Raw genomic sequence first — 20,439 nt, 5'->3', positions numbered from 1 at the left:
GGGCTGAGAAGCCCAGTGAAACACCTCAGCTCAGCTTCTCTTCTCTCTGAGGGAAGAGGAGACTAATTTTTCTCTCATCTGTAACAAATTCTTCTGTCCTAGCTGATGCTTTGTGGAAACAATGAGGATGAGGTCATCATCAGAATTAACAGCAATTGCCCTGGCTCATGTGACTCAGTGGATTGAGCACTGGCCTGTGAAGCAAAGGGTCGCTGGTTTGATTCCCAGTCAGGGCACGTGCCTGGGTTGTGGGACAGGTCCCCAGTAGGGAGTGTGAGAGGCAACCACACATCGGTGTTCCTCTCCCTCTTCCTCCCTTCCCCTCTCTCTTATAAATAAATTAAAACTTTAATAAGACAGGATGCTTACTATACTATGCTCAGGTGTCCTTTTCACCATACTAGGAAAGTGCTAGCAAAGTTGTATTGATCAAAGCTGTAATCTGGAGGCAGCTTAGTAGGAGGCCTGAGTAGGAAGGAGGGTAGGACCTGAGTAGGAAGGGAAGAACCATGGTTGGGGGTGGATGAACAGTAATTGTAACATAATTAGGCCCTCCTTGTAGAGGCTGAACGGGAGTGGGGTTAAGAGGAGTTGCATGCCCCAGGAGCTCCCCTAACTCTGCCTTTATACTACACTGAAGACAAGTTGCTCACACATTCCTGATGGAACAGGGACTTTGGGGGAAGTAGTATTAGGCAAAAGCACGTTAAGCCTTCATGGGGCAGTCAGGCAGCCATTACAGCCTTGGCTTTGAGACTATGCAGGTGACATAGATCTGGCCAGTGCCCACAAACCCACTGTGATGTAGGTCATAGAAATAGTAGCTCCCACCATTGCCACCATCATCATCAATGGTATCAGATTTGGTAAGGACAATGCCATCAAGCCATTGATGAGCCAAGCATAGGATGGTCAGCCAAGGCTTTGTTGAACTTGGCAAGCTGATCCACATTCTCATTGCCCACTAAGGCCTCCCGGACAAACTGCATCAAATTGAATGTGTTGGCTGTAAGAGCTTAGCCAGGACAGTCATCAGAGGGGTATTGTGTTGCATGTGACCATGTGTCCACCAGCACTGCATCAAATCCTTGACTGAATGCAAAGGCAATAGCAACATCTTTGCCATAGCCCTTCTCAAAGCTTGGTGCAACCACTGTGATTCTTGGTGGTGAGGGGGGTGTGATGTAGGGCACTCAAACATTGGGAATGTGTGTGCAGCTGCTCCACAGCTGCAGATGCTCCACAGCCCCAGCATGAAATGTGTCACAGGTGTGTCACGGTTGGCAATGAGGACACTGAAGCCAGTCTCTAACAGCCAGAAAAATCTTAGCAAGGTTAGTAGACTTACCCACTCCATTAACCCCAAAGAAGGTCACAACATAAGGGCACTGGGCATCCATGATATCCTGAGTCATGTCTATACAATGCTGTGGCTGCAGAATATGTACCAGGGACTCTTGTAGAGCCTGTTTTAGTGTGGAAATCACCATGCTGAATGTCCCCATCACCTTCCCTTCCAACTTGCTGGCCATGGATTCACAGAGCTGGACAGCAATGTCTGCTGCTATATTCTTAGCAATGAGATGATCATGCAGCTTGTCCAGCACAGATTCCATACCTTCCAACTCAAGCTCTTAGCACCCACAAGGCCCTTCAGCATCCCAAACATGGTACCCAGAGTGCCCTTGGTAGCACTAGGTTTGGTAGGGTTTTAAGTGGCCCCTTCATCATCTGAGCTGCTGCAGTCCAGATCCTGAAGCTGCCCACCAGGCCCAGTCTCTTGAATCAAGTTGATGTTCTCAGGTGGGGCAACATCTGGGGCTCCATTGGTGGTAGGAGAGCTATAATTTGGGTCTTCCTTGGGTGGACTATGGGTGAGCACAGCTAGCCACCCAGTGCTCACACCCAAGGTGCTTCTTTACTTTTCTCCTTTGGAGCATCTGACTTTGTGGACTTGTCAGACTTACCTATACCTTTCCCATGTTTCTCAAAAAACTCCTCTTGCTTTCTCCATATCAGCTTATCTTTGGAAAGTTCTATCCCATTTTCAGCTCCCACTGACTTCTCCTTAAGGACTGTTTTGCTGGTATCCAAAGGGACATCAAAACTCTCCTTCCTGTTCCCCATCTCTCTTTTTTTAATTCTTTGTTTTTTCCTTGGGCTTTTCACCCCATGCCTCAATCATGGATCTTACATGTTTCTTGGCCTTTTCAGAATTGTCCTATTTCTTCATGGTAGTTGGAACCTGAACCTCACTGCTCTTCTCTGCTTCACTCACGAAGGAGCCACAGGAAGTGATTTTGGAAGTCAAAAGTGCCACTCAACAGAGTCACTTTGCTGTTGAATCTCTGTGCAGTAGTTGTCCTGAAACAGCCAGTGCACATCATCTATCCATTTGTCTATACACATCAGTGTTAGGATCTTCTGAAACCAACCACAAACACCAGCTCAATCCAGTTGTCCAGTTTATACTTGAGTGTGAGTGCATCATGAGTGAAGGAGTTGTGGCCTTCCCTTTCCTGCAGCAGCACAGAACAAATCAATGCATTAACAGGCCCAGTCCAGGAGTCACTCACACCCTGGAAGCACTAGAGCACAAGCCTTCCCTTAGAGAAAATTGTGAAGAAGTTGAATTTGGTGGCAGCAGGAAAGGAACCCTGCTGGGACTGGGAATCTAGCTATTTCTTCTAGTATCATGGTTAGTCATTTTTTCCCATTAACTTCAAATGTTTCTCTACTATGCACTAAATGTCAACATGCATATTGGCATATTTGTCAATTACAGCACTTGTTCAGCTGTATTTTGATGACTGTAGCTTTAGCTGGTAGAAAATAACTTCTGTTTTCCCCTATTTCATAATTTGGTTGATAGTTCATGTCCCATCTACTTCTCAGCTTGTCAAGTTCAATTTTTAAATGCCACTATAATTTTGATGGTTATTACTTTGAATGTATAGGTTATTTTATGAAAGTAATGTATTTAAATAAAACTATTAAATATTTTCATTTAGAAACATGGCATATTTCTCCATTTCTTCAGTGTTACACATATGCATTAACACATGTATAACTTTTCACCTTGTGTTGTAGAGATTGTGGTATATTTATACATAGCATAGTCCACCCTCTCGTGGAGTTTTCACTTTGGCAGGTGGAAACAGAGAGAAAGCAAGCAAATTAAGGTGTATGTAAGAGAGTTTCACACAATGGTAAGTGCAGTGAAGAAAATAAAACACAGTGTGAGACAATGTCTTTTGTTTTGAATGCATGCCACTTAAATCAATAACCTCTCTAAGAAGTTAAACATTTTTTAAATTTAATCTTTATTGTATTTTTTCTATTACCCTTTAGTCCCCTTATACCTCCCTCCCTGCATCAAGCACCACACTGCTGTCCATGTCCATGAGTCCTTTTTCCTTTTTGCTCAGACCTTCCACTCCCTAATTCTCCCACTCCCAGCAGTCATCCCACTCTCCAACTATGAGTCTGTCCCCATTTTCCTTGTTAGTTAAGTTTGTTCATTAGATTCCACATATGAGTGAAATCATATTTGTCTTCCTCTGACTGGCTTAGTTCACTTAGAATAATGTTCTACAGGTCCATCCACACTGCTGAAAATGATAAAATTTTTATTTTTTTTATAGTCAAGTAATATTCCATTGTGCAAATGTTCCATAGTTGATTTATCCACTGTTGGGAGCTGCCCTGCCTGGTATTAGGAGCTGTAAATCCCCCATGGCTAAGGCTGAGTGAGTGATCTTTGGACCATAAGCCACTAAGGAGACAAAGCTTATTTCCCTGGCAGGAGTGCCACTTCTCCTCCTTTTTTCATAACTGGCCCCCAATGCTTGATCCGTTAGCCAATGATGGGTAAGATTCCCCAAGGGGAGAATGATCTAAGACAGGCATGATCATGTGGAGGCCCCAGGGAAGGACTTGGGGGCTATGGAGAAAGGGGGCAATGGACCTTAACCCCTAGGCTTTGATGAAGCCTGAGTCCTCATTTCTCCTAATTCCTTGGCTATCTTGCCTTCTCTCCCTGACTTAAGCCTGAAACAACAAGTGCAGCCTTGTGCTGGAAAGGGTGGGCTCCCTGAGTGATCAGGCCTGAGAAACAATATGTAAAATCCTGTGAAGCCTGCTTTGCTAAGAATTCTCTTAGTTAAATGATAAAGGCCCAAGCAGAAAATGAGTTTGTTTTCCAAAGTTTTGTAGCCTTTTAGTTGATAAACCCTGACTCAGAATAAGCCCTAATAGTTCTTTGTATTCTATCTACTGTTTGATCCTTACTGCCTGGCAATGATTAATGAGCTGTACCTGTATTCCTGCACAAATTAAACCCATTAAAAGCCTGTCTAGGCAAGGGTCAGCGCACTCTTTCCTTGAGAGAGTAGCCATGCCATCCCTTTTCCTCCATAGGACTTGGTAGTCCGTGTGAATTTTTCTCATGTCTCATCCATGATGCTGTGGGCACCGTGAGCCAGTGCATGCGTCAATCCACTTACCTACTGATGGACACTTGGGCTGCTCTCATATCTTGGCAATTGCAAATAATATTGCAATAAACATAAAGGTGCTTATGTTCTTTCAAATGGGTGTTTTGCATTCCTTTGGATATATTTCTAGAAGTGGGATAGCTGGGTCAAAAGACAGATTCATTTTTAATTTTTTGAGCTATCTCCACACTGCTTTCCACAGTGGCTGTACAAATCTGCATTCCCTTCCACAGTGCAAAAGGATTCCCCTTTCTCCACATCCTCGCCAGCACTTGCTATTTGTTGATTTATTGATGACAGCCATTCTGACAGATGTGAGATGATATCTCATTGTGGTTTTATTTGCATTTCTCTGGTGATTAGTGATATTGAGCATCTTATCATATGTTTATTGGCCATCTGTATGTCCTCTTTGAAAAGATTTTTAAGATGAGATCTGAATGATGAGAAGTAGTAAGCCCAGCAGGTCTGACAGAAAAACATCATGGGCTAGTGAGGACAATTTTGGACTGTGTGATGGACAGCAAGGTGGTCAATGGGGTTAGACTGGAGTGAGTGTGAAGGAACTCAATCTCAAATATAAACTGAAATGTAGGTAGGGGCAAGATTATATACATACTTGTTGAAAAATGACATGATCCGATTTATATTTATAAAAGTCCATCTGTATGGTAGGGAGAAAACATGTTATTGTGGGGAAGAGTGAAAAGAGAAAGACCTGCTAGGAAGCTATTGTAGAGCAACAGGCAACAGATTATGGTGACTTGGGCTAGTACTTAAAGGGGAAATCAAGAAAAGAGTGCATATTTGAAATGTACTGTGTAAATGAAGCCAAAAAATTTACTTGTTGGGGTAGTAACACATAAAGTAAAAGTAAGGTTTGTATTTATTTTTAGTTTGATCAGTCGTACGAATGGTAATATTATTGATTTACCTGGAAAAGAATGAAAGAAGAACAGATTAGTGGGAGAATGAATCAAGAGTTATGTTTTGGATTAAATTAAAAATTTCAATAAGACATAATAAGAAGGCCATTAGATATGAATCTGTGGTTAATGGAAGTAAGCAGGTGTTTGAGAATTAAAAGTATGTGCATGGTATTTAAACCTATGTAACTAGGTAAAATTACTCAGAAAGCGATTACTGAGTGAGGAGAAAGAAAGGTCCCTATTAGTACTATGGGAACTTCCAAATTCTGTAAGAAAAGAAGGTCCAATAAAGTAAACAGAGTTAAGGTAGGAACAGGAAAACCAGGAGTGTGTGGAGTCTGGAAGCTAAAAGAACAAAAGTTTTAAGAGAAAGGAAGTGTCAACCATGTCGGTGTTGCTAAAAATTTAAAGGAAAAAAATACAGAAATGGCCTCTTCATTTGGAGCATCAGTGATGATTGACAAAGAACAGATCTATGGAAAAAGATCAGAGTTTGATTGGGAGTAGGTTAATATGTGAGTAGAAAATCAGCAGAAGAGAAAGTTGGCATAGAAATGCCTTTTGAGATTTTTTTCTTCTGAAGAGAAGCCAAAAAATGGGTCAGTAACCAAGGGGGATGTGGAATCATGGACAGGGTTCTTTATGATGGGATAATAAGAGCATATTTATATCCTTACACTAATGATCCAGAAGAAACAAAGAAAATGGTTTCAGATTAAAGGGATTCTGTGGGAGCAATTCTTTTGTAGGTGAGTGAGCCTAGGATCCAGAGAACTAGTGAAGGTGGCCAGACTTTGATTGACAATTGTAAATGGAGAAAGCAGGGCATAGATGTGCAGGTATATAGAGAGTAGTGGGAGGTTTGAAGAGAGGGAGGTAAGGGGCTGCCCTTCCATACTTCCCTTGCTTCCCTTTCTCATCCCATAGTTTACTTTCTCTTCCAAGTGAAGTATGGAGTAAAGTTGTCAGCTGAGACTCAAGGTGTGAAGCAGTCATTTTAAGAAAGGAAAAGAGATTGGGTTCAGGATGTGCAGTAGTGTGTTCTGGAAGGCATGGCTGAGTATTGCAAAAAATGACCATTACAAATTACTAGTTGAAGATATTTACAATCAAATTACCAGTAGGCTTTAATGAAGTAGATAATAGAATCAAATATCTTCAGAAAGAGTACAAAGAAAAAAGCTAGAACTGAAGAGCCAAGAAATATAGCTTAATACTCTGAGAATACATGAGGAAAGAAATAGAGGAAATTAACAGAAAAGGGAAGAATTATTTCAAAATATCAATAGGAAAGTGGCAACTTTAAAAACAAAGTTAAATCTTCACCATGTCAATATAAATTAGAAACTTATTATAAAAGCTAAATGATGCAAAAGCTAAAAGCTAAATGATGCAAGTTGTAAAATGATTTTTTTAAAGATTTTATTTATTTTTCTTTAGAGGGGAAGGGAAGGAGAGAGGGAGAGAAATATCAATGTATGGTTGCCTCTGGTGTGTCCCCTGTTGGGAACTGGCCTGCAACCCAGGCATGTGCCCTGACTGGGAATCGAACCATGATCATCTGGCCACAGGTCCGCGCTCAATCCACTGAGCTACATCAGCCAGGGCTGCAAGTTGTAAAATGATTAAGAAAAATAAAATATATAAATCGTTATCAAAAGATTGGGTAGAAAATTACATCCTAACAGTAAAATTACTGAATGAAAACAAGGAAGATAAGAGGGATGAATTTCACAACACAAATATTTTTAATGCTTCTCTGTCTAAAAATCCTTATCATAGAGATACAAAAAAGTCAAATAACAAATAACAGATTTGGAAAAAAGTTAGTTATTAGCATAAATATAACAATCAAAGTATTGGCATCCCTAATCTGTAAAGAACTCTAACAATGCAATAAGAAAGATATAAATAAATTAATTATGAATATTAATTGATTCAAATGTTAAATCTAATAAAATATTAAAGACTGTTACATTTAACATGGAAAATATATGGTTGGTTAAGTACACATGCATATTGCTAGTAAAAATGCAAAATATTTAACATTTAAAAAATGCCCATTGTCGGGAGCCAACCAGCACCCATCCCTTGACACAGTCGGGACAGATGAGCTGCATCTGCACAGCAGAGTCAACTGTGGCTGGATTTCCTGTCTATCTCTCCTTGCATGTTTGTTTTTGCAATTAATAGGTCATGAGATTTTTAGACACCTGCATTTCAGGTCCAATGATTCACATAATTCCAATGAAGTTATACAAAATAATTTCTTGGCCAGAGAACAAAGTACCCCCCTAATGAAGTAGCCCCTGAATATATAAAAGTTGATGGAGTAACAGCCCCTCCTCTACCTTGGACGGGAACATATATTAATTAGAATTAGGCAAAGAAACAGGAGAAGCTGGTTAGCTATTACAAACTAAGCACGTAGAAACAATTACCAAGGAGTCAGAGCCCATATTATGTAAAGAAACATTTTAGACAGAAAGAGAGATAGCTAAGTTAGACATCACAAAGGCCTTATAATAAATTTCCTATAACCTCTGCTCGGTCTAGCATACTAGGTCTAGCATAAGAGTAGGTCTAGCATACTGTTTTGCCCCATGCCAAATTCTAAGAACTTTAATAAACAATAAGACATCTAAACTCTGTACTTACAATTATTTCTAATTGTCTGATTAATGGCTCTCCTGGTCAAAACAACCTTTGTTTAACATAACTGAAACTATGTTATGTTTCAGTTATGAAAACGCTTGTATTTTTCCTAGTTACCTCTTTATTGTTTTTTTTCTGCTTAACTGATTACACCATGCACCTGTTCCGTTAATGTTATGTAACAATCTCTATAAAAATAAAGCCTAAATCAAACTCTGAGTGTTTGTTAAGACCCACAGAGGCTGGCCATTCTCTGGCATCCAGTCGGGTATCTGACTCTTCATTCGTCACCTGCGCCATCCATCCTTTGGGGGCCCTGAACCCTGCCAAGGCTGGACCCCAGCAGTCCACTTTTAATGTGAAGAATATTAAATAAATTTTTGGCCTTGGCTTTAGTAATTCCACTCATAAAAATTTATTCTAAGGGAAAAAGCTTAGTCACACACTTAAGAAATCAACATTATTGTTTTTATATACACACACACACCACCACCACCACCATTAAATTTATAATAGTGATGAAATAGCTAATTCTATTACAAAGGGGCTATTCTATTATATGATATAATTATTATATTATTATGATATTATTATTCTATTATATGATATAATAACATTATATCATAACATATAGCTATAACATATGATATAATGCTATGTTACCACATAAAAATATTTATAAGGCTATTTATTTATGTAGGAGTTAGGATTCAACTCATTAAACACTCATATATGCCAGGTGCTGTTCTAAATGCTTTATGTTTATATTTACTACCTTAGTTCTCACAACGGCTATGAAGTAGGTCTTACTATTACTGCCAATTTATAGTTTATAAAGGCGCAGACTAAGATTCAGAGAAGTTAAGTAACTTGCTTAAGGTTGTATACAGTAGTCCCCCCTTATTCTTGGAAGATATGACCCCCCAGTGGATGTCTGAAAGGGTGGATCATACCAATTTCTGTAAATTAGGCACAGTAAGAGATTAACAACAATAACTAATATAAAATCGAACAATATATCATAATATAAGTTATGTGAATGTGGCTCTCTCTCAAAAATATCTCATTGTACTGTACTCACCCTTCTTCTTCTTGTGATGATGTGAGATTAACAAAATACCTTGTTGAGAACTTTCACCTTTTCACTTAAAGGAAGCACTTTATGCCTTCTCTTGGGCATATCCAAATTGCCAGCATCACTGCTCTTGTGTTTTGGGGCCATTATGAAGTAAAATAGGGGTGACTTGAGCACAAGCACTCTGCTATCAAGACAGTTGATCTGATAACTGAGGTGACTACTCCGTGAATTACTGGTGGGAGTGTCTACAGTGTGAAGATGCTGGGCAAAGGCGTGGTTCACGTCCTGAGTAGGAGAACATGAGATTTCATCATGAACCTCAGAATAGTGAGCAATTTCAAACTTTGGAATTATTCCTGTAATTTTCTGTTTAATATTTTCAGACCAAGTTAACACCAGGTAACCAAAACCATGGAAAGCAAAACTGCAGATAGGTGGTGTGGGGTCTGCTGTATAAGTAAGTGGGGGTGTATTAAATTCAAACCGTGGTACTCTGACAACTGACCCCCAGGTTCTTTGTCATCACTCTCTATACTGCTGCCATATAATGTAGGGGGAAATCATGATATATTAATAAGTAAAAAAATCTCTATTCTACATGCAAAAATCAACTGAGTAAAAGGCATACCTGTCTTAAAAATGGAAGGAAGTGTATCTGAATATGCATAGAGATTATCTCCAAGTAAAAAGACTTAGCTGGCTTTGCCTAATTTTAGTACTCTTAATGTTATTAATTTTTTTAAAAAAGAACTTCTTTTAGTGTTAAAGGTAAAAGAATGTTTTATTTTTGAAAGAAAAGAAAGTGGTAGCAAATTCACGAAACATGCAATATTCTCAAAAATAGTGCCACTCAGATAAACCACGTTATTTTGAAGCTTCAAAACAACTCACAGCTTTTGTTTAAGTATTTCCAGATTTATAAACAAATGGTAGTTGCACAATGTATTTAAGCTATAGGAAATGTATTTAACCTCCTCTTTTAGTACAAATAAATACACAGACTCACACACCCACACATATTGAGCATATGAATCCTTTGCAATTGTGGGGACATTTCAAGACCACTATAAGATAACAGAAAGCCAGTGTTGTGTTTGTTTACTGACAAGGAATAAGCAGTTGTTTACCTTGCTGATGAGCTACCTTAACTGATGAGCTACCTTGCTGATGAGCTACCTTAGCTTTTTATTTTATTCATTTCTGTAATATTTGAATTTAAAGCAGTATAAAAAATCCCCATGTTTAAAATGAACAAAAAACACCTGTTGGAGTGCCCAGATGTGGAAGTTTCCATAGTGACTGATGTTTGGAAAAAGGAGGAGTGAAAATAAAGCAAGTTTATGCAAACTACTACTAATTTGGGTATTAAACTAGGCTGCCTTCATGATCTTTAACAAGGTCATTTGGTCTAAAATTTGTGCAAATCTCAAGGTTTCCTCCCCTGATGTATGGGACTTGCTTACTTCCACTTTGAACTTTCTTTTCTTTCACTCAAATGTTGGTCTATTTGTACTCCCAAGGTTAGCTGTCACACCCCAAGTTGTCAGAAGCCCCTAGCTATTTCTAACTCAGTAGCTAACTGGAAAAACACAGAGTAAATTTTAAATAGAGTGTGACTCATACCTCCTAATTTAGCTCATGGAAGGAAGATATAAGAGTGTTCGACCAGTCAAGTTACATTCTTCATTTTTCTATGAAAAGCTATACTCTGCAATATTGTGTTTCTATCATGAGTATTTGACTCTAGCAGAAATCTTCTTTTGAAAAGGTATAAATTTTGGAATTAAGGCCCTGGCTGGTGTAGCTCAGTGGATTGAGCATGGGCCTGTGAAGCAAAGGGTGGCTGGTTCAGTTCCCAGTCAGGGCACATACCTGGGTTGCAGGCCAGGTCCCCAGTAGGGGACACATGAAAGACAACCACACATTGATATTTCTCTCCCACTTTTTCTCCTTCCCTTCCCCTCTCTCTAAAAAAATAAATAATAAATAAAAAGAAGTTTGGAATTAAGTCACAATTCTTCCCTAGAAAGTAGAATGTGTCCAAAGTATGTATTTTCCCAGGACTCTTCTCAAGGCCCCCATGACCTCCTTATTCCTCAGGCTGTAGATGAGAGGGTTTAGGGCTGGAGTGACCATCGTGTAGAAAACAGAGATGATGTTGTCCTGCTTGGGGCTGTGGAGGGAACTAGGCAAGACATACATGAATGTGGCAGCTCCATAGAACATCCCAACCACGGTCAGGTGGGAAGAACAGGTGACTAGGGCTTTCTGCTTCCCCTCATTTGAAGGCATGTGGAGCACAGTAAATAAGATTAGTGTGTAGGAGGCAAGGATAGCAATAAGAGGGGGAATCAGGAAGGTCACACCCATCACATACACCATGAGCTCATATCTGGAGGTGTCTGCACAGGCCAGCTTCAGAAGCGGTGGGATCTCACAAAGCAAGTGCCTGATCTTTCGGGCTTTGCAGAAAGGATAGTGCATGGTATACATGGTATATACAAGGGCACTCAAGGATGCCAGGATCCATGATATGGCCACCATGAGCCAGCAGACCCTCATACTCATGAGAACCATGTAGTTCAGAGGATGACAAATGGCCACATACCTGTCATAGGCCATGAAGGCCAGTAGGAGGTCCTCTGCACCACCCAGTGTCAGTGCTAGAAACATCTGAAGGGCACAGCCCCCAAACGAGATGCTGTTTTCCCTGAGAAAAAAATCCACGAGGGCCTTGGGAGTGACAACAGATGTGAAGAGCAGGTCCATGAGTGAGAGCTGCCCGAGCAGGAAGTACATGGGCACGTGGAGCCGGGCATCCACTGTGATGAGCAGGAGCAGCAGGCCATTGTTGGCCAGAGCCAACATGTAAAGAACTGCGAGTATGGCCCAGAGCAGCTCAGGGGACCCACTGTCCTTCAGAATCCCCACCAATATGAAGCCACCTTCCAGGGTGGAGTTCCAGTGCTCCATTCTGTGCTGTTTCTTCTGTTGCCTAGAACCAAATAGGTTCTTGGTAAAATGTTGCTAAAATGGTCCCTTACTTTTGTAATATCCAACATGAGTCTAATGAGATGATACCTTTCCCACTGGTAACTGAGTTTACCTCTTGATCTCTCAGTTTCTGACTCTTCAATTGCACCACGATAAGAACCACCTAAACAAAGAACAGGTGTTACAGCAATTGCCACACATGAACAGATCACCACATAAAAATATTTTTCAGTCATCAAACATGAACGAATATCTTTCCAGAAAGATTAAATCATCTTTCTATGAATAGAAAACAATATTCTGGCAACTATGCCTTTGATTATTCTCGGACTGATCTTATACAGTTAGATTAATTATTTAAAAACCCAGTTGCTGTTATGTCTAGACCTGCTATGAATATCAAATTCTAAAACAAGGTACACAAATAGGTTTCAATAAAGCACTTCCACTTACTTTTCCATATGGTTTGCGTACATTTGTTTTCATCACTCAAGACTGGAGATACAAGCCTCACTGGAAGAGCTAATGTGTGCCCACTATTTATTTATTCGTTCATTCATTTACTCATTCATTCATTTTAAAATCCTCACCTGAGAATATATTTTTTTATTGGTTTTAGAGAGAGGAAAGGAGAGAGAGAGAGGGACAGAGGACAAACGTTGATGTGAGAGAGAGACATTGATCAGTTGCCTCCCATATGTACCTGGACTAGAGTTCAAACCCATAAACTGGGTATACACCTTTACCTGGAATTGATCTTGCAACTTTTGGGTGTACATGTGAGTGATCAACTGGGCCACCCAGACAGGGTTAACATGTGTCCACTTTATTCACCCCTCTTGACTAGCTCCCATTCTCCATGTGCCTGAGAAAGAATTCACTGTCTGAGACGAGGAGGTGGTGTGTTTGAGTTGCTGTTGCTTTTAGAGTTAAAAATTTAGGATCAGTGCAAATATAGGTGCTTTTAAAGAACAGATTATGATAAAATGTGACCTGGGAGGACTCAGAAATATAGCAGATTAGCTTGTGCCAAGGAAGATCAGAGTGTTCATGTTTGAAAAATGGTTTAAGGTATTTGCTTCTTGGATTCCACCGGAACTTAATAGTAAAGGTATTAGAGCATATGACAAGAGTATCATCTGCCCTTAGGTGGACCTTTGGAGATGTGTTTTATCTGATAGGTGCAAAAACACCTTATCAGAGGCCAGCAAAGCCTATGGGGTCTGAAAGCATGTACTGTTGCTTTGTCAGGAAATAGATACCCAAGCCTGGCATGTAGCACAGTCTCATCATCCTCATTGATTCCTCTTCATGTTTAGAAAAAAAAAAAAAAAAAAAAAAACAAGAATAGAAGAGGATTGGGAAGTGCTGTAGAGCCCTACAGAAGATTGAAGACAGAGTGGCTTAATTTGGGGCTTTGTTTTTCAACTCAGCTTTCCTGGAGATTGCACATTTCCCTGAAAGAGAATCAATGCTCTCACCTCAGATGCTGAGTGAGAGATCCAGTTGGCTGACCATGCAGACTCCCCTGGGGTTGTTTTAAGGTCATCAATGTTCCTGTAGAAAAGGTGAAGGAAGATAACAATTTTCTAGCAACATCCAATTGGTTTAACTTTTGACAAGTTGGGTAAAGTGTCTGAGGAATCTGAGCAAGATAAGTATCAGGACCCTTCTGTGCCTTCTATCCCTCTACAGGTCTCTTGTGATGCAGTAGACACAGACAGAAAGCTGATATAGTCCTTGGGAGTATCCACAGAGCAAGAAGGTAGCTTTCCTGTTCTCTCACCTGTGGGAAATTAGGAGAAACTGCTTCTGTCCCAGGTAAAGAGCCCATCTACCTCTGGAGCAGTTGTCAGACTGAGTTCTTGGGTCTACATGCCCAGATGTTCATTTACTACTGAAAGGGTCTGGGAGCAAATATGAAAGCAGCAGGAATCTGGAGGAAGTACATATTGAAAGAGCTGCCTGAGGGAGATACTGTTATGCTCCTCCGCCTTGTCCCTGGGGCCAATAGTGAACCAGAGCCCTGTCCTGGGAGAAGCTGCTCTGTCTCCTTATCCTGTGATCCAACCTCCTCTACCTTATTCTATTCTAATCTTCAGAGGGACTTACCTTCCCAAATGAAATGACCTCCCCTGGAAATGCAGGTTCAGGAAACAGAATCTTAATTAATCCTCTTGGGCTTGTTTTCTGGACTAGTATCCCTGCACTCTCCTCCTACTAAATTTTTTTTTTTATCCAAACTGCCAATTTATGTGCTTTATCTAAAACATTTAAGATACAAATTAGTGAAGGATTGTGTAAAGTCTAAAACAAAGTATTTTCTTCTTTTCTTTTTACAGTGAGGTTGAGATAAAGGGCTTAGGAAATACAGCAATAAATGAAAATATCTTTATGATCTTATGGTAGGGAAGAATCTTGAACAAGATACAAAAAATACTAAACTTAGATTAAAATATTGATGAATTAGACTGCATTAAAATTTAAAACTTTGGTCCACCGAAAGTGGAATGACAAGGTTTAAGCTGCAAGAATGTATATAATCATCAAAGACTTTATATCTAAAATGCACATAAAATGTCTACTAGTAGATTTTAAAAGATACAAACCAACAGAAAAATAGAGAATAACATAAAAGTTATAGAAAAAATAGAACACAAATTGTGAAAAAATGATAAAAATTCTTTATAATTAATGAAATAAAGTTAAAGTCCTTGATAAGATAATATTTATGCTCACCATGGTAAAAATTAAGATGTTTGATAACTACTGGCCATAAGGATGTAGGTCCTTGGGAATAAACATTTGATGGAACTAAAACTTGATACAACTATGTTGGGGAATACTCTGGTGCCAGTTTCTGAATCTGAACATTCGTAGGATGTAGGGGCCATCAGTTCCACCTCTATTTATGTGATTTATAGAAACTCTAGTTCATGAGTCCTAAGAGATTGTATAGGAATATTCATGAAAGCATTGAGTATAAAAGTAAAAACCTAGAAACAATCCTAGTGTCTTTCAACAGAAAAATATATGTTATAGACTGAACTGTGTCCCCCCAAAATAGGTGTGTTGAAGCCTTAACACTCAATATGTCTATATTCGGAGACAGGACTTTTTAGGAGGGTATGAAGGTTATGTAAGGTTGTAAATGTGGGGTCCTAATACAGTGGAACTCGTGCCCTTATAAGAAGAGAAAGAGCTATCAGGCCTGTGTTTGAACAGACAAAGCCCATGTGAGGACAGAGAGTAAGAAGACAGCTGTCTGCAAACCAGGAGGAAGGTTCTTACCATGAACCAACCCTGTTAGCAGCACCTTGATTCTGGATTTCCAGCCTTTAGAACTGTGAGAAAATAAATTTCTGTTGTTTAAACACCCTGGTCTGTGGTATTTTGTTATGGCAACTTTAGCAGACTAGTATAATACATAAACCATTTGTGATATAGAGATGCAGCAGAACATTAAACCACAATAAAAATGAATAAACAAGAACTACAGCCCACAGGTGATGAATCTTGAAAAACGTATTTACTGATCCTATCAAGACATAAAAGACTTTTTCAACACTATACCATTTTTATAAATCTTGAAAACAAAAAGTAATAATGCAGTATTTTGGGATATATGCATATGAGTTAATACTTTTTTTAAGGAAGGTAATAATCAACATAAAATTCAGAACAATGGAAAGACTGAGGAGTATGATGAAGACACTCATGTAGAAACAATAGCATTGCCAATGCTTTAGTTATTAAATTGGGTAATGTCCGCTCATTAAGGTAGCTTGGAGGGCCTAGGTTTCTATCCCACCTTAAAGGAGGCACTGATGGCAAATTTCTAAATTGCTAACAACAAACCAGGAAGCACAGGCCCCTTTCATGATCTTCTCTCTGCCCTTGCTTTTAAGGTGGATTCTGTAGCATCTGTGGAACACTCTTTCCACCACCCTCCCTTCCACTGGTTTCTTTATGATCCTCTTAGCCTGAACTACTTCCAATTCAATGTGACTGTGCTCTGTGGAATCTGTAATTATAAGGTCTTCCTTTTATTGGCTTTTGACAATCTAGTGTGGCCTGTATGTGAGTATGGGTGTTATGATGTTATGTGTTGTCTGCCACCAGTGATACCTGAAGAAAGTAGACAATTTTCTAAATATTGAGCAGGAAAAAGTTAAATTAAAAAGAAATACACACAGTACTGAATGTCAACATCAGAGAAAATCTTTTCATCCAGCCAAGATGGAGGCATAGGTAAGTATACTTTGCTTTCTTGTATAACCAAATGAAGGACAACAACAAGTTTAAAAACAATGACAACTTCCAGAAAATTGAACTGTATGGAAGTCCAACAACCAAGGAGTTACAGAAGAAACATTCATTCAGAATGGTAGGAAGGGTGGAGATGGGCAGCTGGGGCAGAGGATGTGCAACAAGGTGGCAGCTATAGGACTAGGTGGGTGAGGCAGTGGCTGGCAGACTGGGCAGTCTCATGATTTCGTGTGGATAAACTAGGAGGAACAACTGGGGAGCAAGACAGATGGCGCAAACCATGGTTTCAGTGTGGGAAAATATAGCCTCAAAACCTTTGGCTGTAAAAACCTATGGGAATTGAGGTGGCAGGAGAAACTCCCAGCCTCATAGGAGAGTTCCTTGGAGAGACCTACAGGGTCCTAGAATATACACAAAACCACCCACCCAGAGAATCAGCAACAGAAAAGCCCAATTTGTTTGCGCATAGCAGCAGAAGTGACTGAAAGCCACTGCCAATAGAACAAGTGGCATTGTTCCTCCTTGGACCCCTCCCTCACAGTGCCACAATGCAGCCAAGTAAGCTGCCCTGCCCTGGCAAATACCTAAGGTTCCTTATTATGTAACTGAAATATGAGATAAAAAATATGTAGCCCAAATTAAAGAACAGAGGAAAGCTCTAAAAATGGAACTAAGTGACGAAGAGATCGCCAACCTATCAGATGCACTGTTCAAAACATTAGTAATCAGGATGCTCACAGAAATTATCGAGCATGGTTGCAAAACAGAGGAAGGGAAGCCTATGCAAACTGAAATAAAAATATACAGGGAACCAACAGTGAAGGGAAGGCGACCAGGACTCAAATAAATGGTTTGGAGCAGAAGGAAGAAGTAAACATTCAACCAGAACAGAATGAATAAACAAGAATTCAAAAAATATAAAGAGAGGCATAGGACCTCTGGGACAATTTTAAACATTCCAACATCTGAATCATAGGGGTGCCAGAAGGAGAAGGGGAAGAGCAAGGAATTGAAAACTTACTTGAGTAAATAATGAAGGAAACTCCAATTTGGCAAAGGAAATAGCCTTCCAGGAAGTCCAGGAAGCTCAGAGAGTCCCAAAGGAGTTGGACCCAAGAAGGAACACACCAAGGCACATTATAATTACATTATCCAAGATTAAAGATAAGAAGAGAATCTTAAAAGCAGCAAGAGAAAAGGAGACAGTTACCTGCAAAGGAATCCCCATTAAGACTGTCAACTGATTTCTCAAAGAAACCTTGCTGGCAAGAGGGGTCTTTGAACCATTTTGCATTCCCAATTTTATTCTCATTTTGCATTTTATTAAGATGTGAGATATAAGCTTTTAAAATTAGGGTTCAACATAAATGCAGTATTGCCTAAAACCTTAAATTTCAAGTCCTCCCAATTAGCATTTAAATTTTAAAAAGTAGTTTTGGTAAATAGGAGAGATTATCAATGCAAGTAACAAAAAAGCTGCAATTCAAGACAGAATATTATGTAGGGTCTCACATTTATACACAGTGTTGGACATGAAAAACATTAGTGATAACTAAATGCAATCTAGTCAGCAATGTTGAAAGTATTCTTTAAAATTGTTTTAAAATTTTTTTAAATATGTTGATTATAAAGATTAATTATATCTCTTATGGAATATACCTTTTCTTTTATTATTATTTGTTAATGCTCACCCAAGGACATATTTTTATTGATTTTTTAGAGAAAGAGGAAGAGGGAGAGAGAGAAACATTGATGTGATGCCTACTCTATGTGCCCAGATGAGGGATCGAACTAACAACCTTTTGGAGCAAAGGATGACTCTCCAACCAATGAGCCACCCAGCCAGGTCTAGAATGTACCTTTTAATTTCTAAGCACTTTATGCTCTTTGGTCATCATAGGCAATGTTATTAAAATTTACATTTACTATTCTATAAAACATATCAATCATTTTAGATAGATGAGTCATAAGCCTTTGCCTTATTTCTTCTTCAATTGCTCATGTCAAAGTATAAATTTCAAAAGCTATAAATATGATTTATACAAATATAGAAAGATATATTTATTAATTCACAAGATGGTAAAGGTGATTCAAAAAGCATTAGAGGAACAGATTTATATATTTCATCAGAAAACTCATTTTTAAGTGTTAAAAATAAGATAATCAGTTTCTATACAAAATCAGTTCAGGTCCTAGAGCACAATTAATTGCAGCCCTTGTGATTAATGGTTTATATTTTTTACTACTGAGAAATCATGTGCAGGTCTATAAGACACAGGAGTACAAACTAACATGTAATTTCAAAAGTCTGCACCTTTCATCAATAGCGTATAGCAAGGCCAAATAATGGTACATTCTCCTAGAAAATTACACGTGCTCTCTCCTCCTTTAAGAGAGCACTTAATGCCCAGTTGTTGGGAAGGTAATCAACAGACAGCTTCCAACTTTGGGCGACTGTCTTAGTAGTAAAAAGCATCTTCCCTGAAGTTTTATCTGTCTGGGTCCAGCAGTATTCCATGACCACCCTAAGTGATGATATTGTATAAAATTCAGCCTGGTGCAGGACAGCTCTGACTGGCAATTCGCCCACTGGAGTATTCCACCAAGTTGGCCAAGCTTTGTGGAGCTTGCACTACAGTGTCTAATTTTCCGTATGCCCAATCCTGTTTCCTTCCCCTTCTTTGGCAGATATTAATCCCTAATAAATATCTCATGCACACCTCAAACCCCACCTCAATGCTTCTGGGGAATCAACTTGTGACAGACTGTGTTTCAGTATAACCTTTAAAGTCCCAGTGACTGACCTGGATTGTGCCACTCAAAAGTTCCAGCAAAACTGGTGAGTATTATAGAAAATACTTAGAGAGCTTATTACCGTATTTTGCCATGTATAATGCACTCCTGTGTATAATACACACCTACATTTTGGACCCAAACTATCAGGAAAAAAATCTTTCATTTAAAATTTTTAATTCAATTATTTATTTATTTATATTGAAATATTTGTGTTTTTGTATTATAAAGACATTTTATATTTTTGTATAGTAAAAGAATTTTAAAGGAGTTATACTTTTAAATGCATAATCATAAATGAGAGAATTAAAAATATTTATATACATACAGAATTAGCACTACTCATGTAAAATATGCACCCTTATTTTCCCCTCAATAATCTGAGCAAAAAAGTACACATTAAACACAGCAAAATCCAGTATGTTCCAGGCAATTTTCTAAGCACTTTAATCCTCACAACAATGAGTTAAGTACTACTTTTCACCCCATTTTACAGATGAAAACTTGAGTAAGAGACAGTTAAAGTGACTCATCAGCATATCAATCATTAAGTGGTAGAACTGGGAATACAATCCAAGCAGTCTGGTTCCAAAGTCATGACTATACTCCAGGATTTGTTACAATCCTAGCATAGAAATTTGCACCAAAAATTCAATCTGGTAGGCAGACTTAGCAGTTTTGCTCAGTAGCATTGATTAACATAGAGAGAAGCAAAAAGATATGGACTAGGTTGTGAAGGCATAGTTTATAGGATCTTCTTGTTTGAGAGTGTTAAAACAAAAAGCGAAAACAAGGAGTATATATTGATCTTCAACTTGATCAAATGTGAAAATGGTAATGTGGTATTTTTGTAATAGAAAAATTGGGAGAAGAACAAATTTAGGGGGGTGGATCAAACATTCAGTTTTGGATTAAATGGGAAATGCTTAAGGCATCCAGGCAAAAAGGTTGTATCAGCAGCTAACTATATGAGTTTGGGCTTTAGAAGCAGTCAAGTCACTGGGGTCAAATGTTGAGGCAATTTAAACCCTTGAGATGATGAACTTACCAAGGCAGAGACTGTTGAATCAGAAGAAAAGGAGGCTTGCACTCAAGCCATGAGGCACTTCAATTTTTAGATGTCATGTTGAAGAGGAACAGTGGACTAAGTAAAGATCTAGTGTTTGTGGTGGCCCAGACATCAGAAAAAGAAGGCGGTTCAAGGACACAGTGGTCTATTGTGTCA

General features: G+C 39.0%; 1 protein-coding gene and 1 pseudogene across 1 annotated transcript; both read right to left on the bottom strand.

The window, feature by feature from the left end:
• Positions 1 to 725: 725 nt before the first annotated feature.
• LOC118988058 (signal recognition particle receptor subunit alpha-like) lies at positions 726 to 9,302 on the bottom strand (annotated as a pseudogene).
• Positions 9,303 to 11,180: 1,878 nt separating this feature from the next.
• LOC118988063 (olfactory receptor 2AG1-like) lies at positions 11,181 to 12,131 on the bottom strand. The gene has a single exon (XM_037047428.1). It carries the CDS (start codon positions 12,129 to 12,131, stop codon positions 11,181 to 11,183), a length of 951 nt encoding a protein of 316 aa, XP_036903323.1.
• Positions 12,132 to 20,439: the final 8,308 nt, after the last annotated feature.

Source organism: Sturnira hondurensis, unplaced genomic scaffold (genome assembly GCF_014824575.4).
Source record: "Sturnira hondurensis isolate 20B ecotype Veracruz unplaced genomic scaffold, ASM1482457v3 Scaffold0005667, whole genome shotgun sequence".
Lineage (NCBI taxonomy): Eukaryota > Metazoa > Chordata > Mammalia > Chiroptera > Phyllostomidae > Sturnira > Sturnira hondurensis.
This window is presented reverse-complemented; position numbering and strand designations above follow the sequence as displayed.

Excerpts from the sequence above, each read along its gene's own strand:
- LOC118988063 (XM_037047428.1), bottom strand. The coding sequence starts at position 12,131 with ATGGAGCACTGGAACTCCACCCTGGAAGGTGGCTTCATATTGGTGGGG.